Source organism: Haplochromis burtoni, unplaced genomic scaffold, assembly GCF_018398535.1.
Source record: "Haplochromis burtoni strain Fernald_Lab_line unplaced genomic scaffold, NCSU_Asbu1 Contig_3793, whole genome shotgun sequence".
Lineage (NCBI taxonomy): Eukaryota > Metazoa > Chordata > Actinopteri > Cichliformes > Cichlidae > Haplochromis > Haplochromis burtoni.
Window position 1 is genome coordinate 1 of NW_024586154.1, and position 5,675 is coordinate 5,675.

The 5,675-nt window shown below is 38.4% G+C and overlaps 1 protein-coding gene across 1 annotated transcript; it reads right to left on the reverse strand.

The window, feature by feature from the left end:
* Positions 1-2,852: 2,852 nt before the first annotated feature.
* LOC102306521 lies at positions 2,853-5,675 on the reverse strand (the record flags this gene model as incomplete). The annotated part of the gene is given in 3 exon segments (XM_005953485.3): positions 2,853-3,460; positions 4,221-4,409; positions 4,494-5,675. Coding segments are annotated over 3 exon segments (1,598 nt in total), but the record flags the coding sequence as incomplete, so codon positions are not given.

The window sequence follows — 5,675 nt, forward strand, 5'->3', positions numbered from 1 at the left end:
AGAATCCATTTCAAGCCTGGGAGACCTTAGAGAATATGACAAACATTGTTGTGTTTTTGTCTGCATCTTTTTGGAGCATCTCAAGATTTTGTGATCTTTTCCGACGCCATAATACTTGAAAGATGGTGTGCATGTTTCTTCAGGAAAAACAAGCTTTAAAACAGTCTGAATGTGCTGATGTTACAGTGATGATGTGTCCTCAGTCATATTGTTCAACAATGTCTCCCTCAGCTGGACTGGTGAAAATTAGCAGACAGGAAATAAGTGTCCCCTTCAGTCTGGGCAGAATGAAGTGTTTAAATGAACTGGTTAAATATTGATGTTGAATTTCTTATTGACTTTTCGTACTGGTGTATCCATTTGTCTTTTTTTTTTTATCTCTGCTTGTTCTGTTTAGGATCATAAGAATAAATCATTTTGACCAGTGATGTTGTGTGACATTGTGAGCTAAAAAGTTCAGCACTTTTTTAAAGCACTCTTACTATTTTGTTAGTTATACTCCAAAACATTGTTTGAATTTATGAACTTATGATGTTTTCAGTGCTTTGGATCAGGTCAGCTGAGAAAAGTTCAGACAAGTCGATGACGATGTGAAATCATGTTTGAGATTTCAAATCAATATTTCAGATCATGTATCAAGTAAAAAGTCACTAAAGGCAGTTCAAGTCTGTTTGGTGCTTCATCCCCAAGATTTTATCTTCAGTTATTTTCTTGAACTGAAACTCTTATTGTTGTAAACTGCTGTGTTGGTCTCTACTTTATGTTGCAGGTTTAGAACCTGATCGCAACTAGTCTGAAGTTTACTCTGTTCTCTGTTGTGATTAATGCCAATAAAAAGTAACAATTACAAGCCTGTGTTCACTAACAGTCTGTTCAATACTTCTAGAAGATATCATCTTTCATTTCCTCACTGAGGAAAATGAATGAAGAGAGAATAAAACAGGTTTGGTTGAGAGAGCAAGTGGATGAAGAGGAAAGGGAGTGAGAGAGAAAAATAGTTAATAGTTTGTGGTGGATTTTTGTATGATATGTATAACTATCTAACTATATACACTATATGCCTATCTGCACTGAACATATATACTCTCATTTTCACTGTAACTTTCACTGTAACTGTGCTTTTTAGTCTTAAGGTATAGTCTTTTAAGTCACAGACTAACCCTGTGCTTAGTCTTAAGCACAGGGTTTTCGGGAGGAGCCGTGCTGCTCTCTGATAGGAAGCAGGACCATGCTCTCCTGTGTTTTAAATGCACTTTAGAACAGCACACAGCAACACTACATATGAGCGGACTACAGCTTTCTTGGCTGCTGCCTCTAAGCACATTGTGCGCTGTCTATCTTGCGTGCTGCACAATAGCGTTTAATATTTAGTATCTACTGTTATCTACTGCTAGCTAGTTTATTGTGATGGTGCTGTATTTATCATTTTTTGTTTTTGTTTGTTTTCTCTTCTGTTTTTTTTCTCCATACAGGTGATCCAGGTGTTTTGTTTGTTTTTCTTTCTTTCCCCCCTTCTCACCGTCTCTTCTCCCCTCTGGTTTTTCTTTCTCTCCCTCTCTTTCTTTCATTCTTTCTCCCTGTCCTATCCCCCAGTCATGTCTGTCCCGTTTGTAGCAACTCGAAAATAAAATAAATCATAATTATAATAAAGGTCAATCAAATGGACCAATATGGCAAGGCCATGATGATCCACTTGGTAAAATAAATCCGCTTGGCATCTTTCTTGGCCTTAAGACAACAATTCTGATGGCTAAAGATCCAAACGGGACAAAAAAAAAGAGTCTTATTAAGCACAAGACATTTTGCTTTACTGTGGTTTATTAAGGTTTTACATTAACAGGGCAGTTAATGCTGTCGAAAGTTTGCCTGAATAACTCATCTCCAGCTCCGGTAACTAACCTTCCCTAATACACACTCAACCTCTTTCATGCAGCACAACCAAAACAGTAACATTGTAACAGAGCACGATTAAAATATCATACAATATAATCACACACACACACACACACACACACACATACTCGCTTAAGTCCCGTTTGGGGTCGCATATCTTAACTCCCACCCTTTGGGGACACCACTTTCTGTATGGTTTAGAAGCAAGCTGGCAACTCAGTTTTACTCCTCCAAGACCACAGAAATAAAAAATCACTTGAGATTTTCATTTTAAGCAACATTTGTCCAGACAGTATTTTTACCTTCCCATTGGGGACTGGGAATGTTTAATGTCCTCTTTGGGGTCTTCAGCGATACACAGATAAACCAACTATTTTATGCCACTTTTGGGGACCTTACTTCCATTTGGGGTCTTCAGCGACACACACATACACAAACTATTTTATGCCACTTTTGGGGACCTTACTTCCATTTGGGGTCTTCGGCGACACACACATACACAAACTATTTTATGCCACTTTTGGGGACCTTACTTCCATTTGGGGTCTTCAACAATACACACATACACAAGTTGTTTTATGTCAGTTTTGGGGACCATACTTCCTTTTGGGGTCTTCAGCAATACACACATACACAAACTATGTTATACCACTTTTGGGGTCGTTACTTCCATTTGGGGTCTTCAGTAATACACACATAACTTCAGTTTTGGGGATATTACTTCATCAAAGTAAGTACAAGGTAATGTTATGATTTAACCATCTAGAAATGTTTTAGGATGCTGCTGCTGCTCAGTGTCACAATGTTAAAAGCCATCTTTTTCTACCCAACCTAACAATATTCATTGCAATTAGGTCTGCTAACTTGACAGAATCCAATGGATTTGCCAGAACTTCAAAGTCAGGTCATTACTTATTATGAAAGAAATCACAACTTATTGTGCCACAGAAACATTTAAATATTCTGCTTCTTTTATTTCTACAGTGTTGTTTTTAGCACTTTACATGCACTTCATGTATACACAGGAACTTGCAGCAACAAAGAAACAACAAAATATCTGCACAATTCATTAAGTGCTTCTACCTGCAAATGTAAAAAACTTTGATTCCAAATATATCTCATGCAGTGCGAAGTGGACACAATGAAAACCATGTTAAGAAAAAAATGTCAACTTGAAAAGATTTGTTTTTTCCTCTCAGAATGACAAAAGGTTTTAGGAAACAAACTTACACCTGCTTACTGAACCTGAAATTTTTGGAGTGCAACGTCTTCAAAACATCTTCAGAACCATTTTACCAGAGAAACAGGAAATTTTAACTCAGTGAAATCACAAACAGCCCTCAGTCCTTTGCACAAGCTTTTCTTTTTAAGGCAGTAATGCGATTTCTAACATAATTTTTTACCCCAGTCCAGTTTCTGTCTTTCAGTGCATATGGTTCTGCATTGATGCATTGAGTGCAGTCCAGCTTCTGAGGCAACTTGCATGTGTTGATGAAACGCATCATGTGTTTTTCAACTGCACGTACCTCATGATCTTCCCACTTACATTTGGCGTTACTTCGGTTGCCTTTGAAGAAAAGAAAACAGACATCAATACACTGCTTAAAACTTTTTCAATATCAAATGTTTTCCTCCTCTACTCAATGAATAATGTCATGTATTTAATATATATATTCTTAGTGCTTATTTGCTGATTATATTCTTTTACGTATAAGAGATGGCCAGCGTTGAGTGTAAACTAGGTCGCAGGCTGATAGGAAACTGCATGCTTTTGCAAAGAATATGAGCTGCAGGCAGAAAGTGAAACTAAGTAGAGTGTTTGATCGAAACTTAAAGTGTGCGTGACGTCTAGAGGAAGTATATAAATAACCAGACTGCCTGCTGCTGCTTCAGACTTGAGCTGATGTCTGTGTGCTCAGTCTCCATTTTCCGGAAAATGTAAAATTAAAGATCATTTTTTGAGTTAGACCACTTTGAGCCGTGTCTTTCTTCGCTGTTAAAAGAATACAAAGAAATGAATTTAATAATTGGTGCCGTGACCTGGATTCTTTTGCGGCTGAGAGGTCTAATTTGGACCTTAAGGTACGATCTGATATGAGGCAGACAACAGACCGGTCTAAAAAGATTTAAAGGTAGGCACAACCCTGTTCAAAGTAAAAGCAAAATTGTGCATATTGGATGAATTCTAAATTATTTGTTCGCCGAGTTGATGATCGTGACCGTCATTTATTTATCACCTTTTCACTTCATTAATTCACTGAACCATATTTATTTTTCTGTGCCAATGTATAAAGTTTATGTTTATGCCAAAACAAATTGGTCAGTACCCTTTTTCAAGGAAGGACTGAAAGAAGTCCTTGGAGATGAAGACGTCCCTGGAGATGAAGAAGTCCATGGCCCTCTGTCTCCATCCTGATCCGTTGTCTCATTCTCTGGTGTTTTTATTGCCTCCAGAGCCGATTGAAGAGGCTCACTCTCATCGCTTGAGTTATCTGAATTTTCCAGATCAATTTTTTCTAAAGGTTTCCAGAGCATTTAAGAATTAAAAAAAAAATCAATTATTATATTTTAGAGCATCCTAATAAAATTTACACTCTTACCTTCGGGGTCAATTTCAATATCATCAAGTGTTTGGCCTTTATAATGTGAAACAGTTCCGTTCTCCAGTGCCAAAAGTAATTTGCTCATCTTAGCAAGCTGAAGTGTTCCTTGAGGCAAGCGGTAATACTGCCTGTGCACACGTATGTCATGACCCAGAAAGTCTGCTAGTTGATCTGCTTCATTTTCTTGAAGATTAAGCACCTGCGACATTGTTGCGATATGTTTTCGGAGCCTTGTTGATGTTAAGATTTCAGGGTGTTTTGCTCCACTCTCCTTTGCAAACATTTGGATACAGTCTCTTCCTCGATAGGCAGATAAAGCTCCTGGTCTAGCAAACATGTAAATGTTCTCTTTGGGGACGCCGCAAGATTCACGAGTTTCCACAAGGAGCTCCATTGCAGAGACCATTGATGGTTTTAGGAGAATAGGAACTCCTCTCCCTCGTTTTCCACGGATTTCTACTCTGGTGAAGAAATCACACATTTTTTTCTCAAGTGAGGTCAGACAAGCAGCCATGTCCATATTGATTTCGGACTTTTTTCTGTCTTTAAAGGTGGACACCTCCATTCTTGATACCTCTCCTTCTCTTCTTCTGTTAAAAATGATCACTTGAGCTAGTGTCACTTTGGCAAGCATTGCATAGCTGTATGGAGTTGGAGTCAACCTCAGCATTCTTTCAGCACCGCTTTTAACAGTCTCCATATGGCGATCCAAGCATTTGACATCAGCTGTTAAAGGTAAAATCTGTGGTGCATTCCACTTAGACTCCTTCATGGTTGTTGTTGCACCTCTGGTGATCAGTCCCTTCCATCTAAAATTTTTGATAGCCTTAAATTCTCTGGCAAATTGCACAAGGCTTGAGTCTCCGTCTTCTGAGGACAAATTGTCAGTCTCTACAAGCTCACAGATAATTCCCAGATTGTTGCCAATTTTTAGAGCTAAGGTAGGTTTCTGGAACGTATTTCTTTCAGGATTGTACCCAGCCACCTCTTTCACTGCAGATATCAAATGGTTGAAGTTTGCAGGATAAATCAGTTCCTCTGCCTTTTGAATGGGGGTATTCTTCTGAGCTATAAGCAGCAGTCGCCCAAGTTCCCTAAGCCTTTGCCTTATGTAGTCATGTCTGTTCTTTCTTGAACCATTTAGATCATAAAGGTGCTGTCCAAACTGAAGAAGAAGTT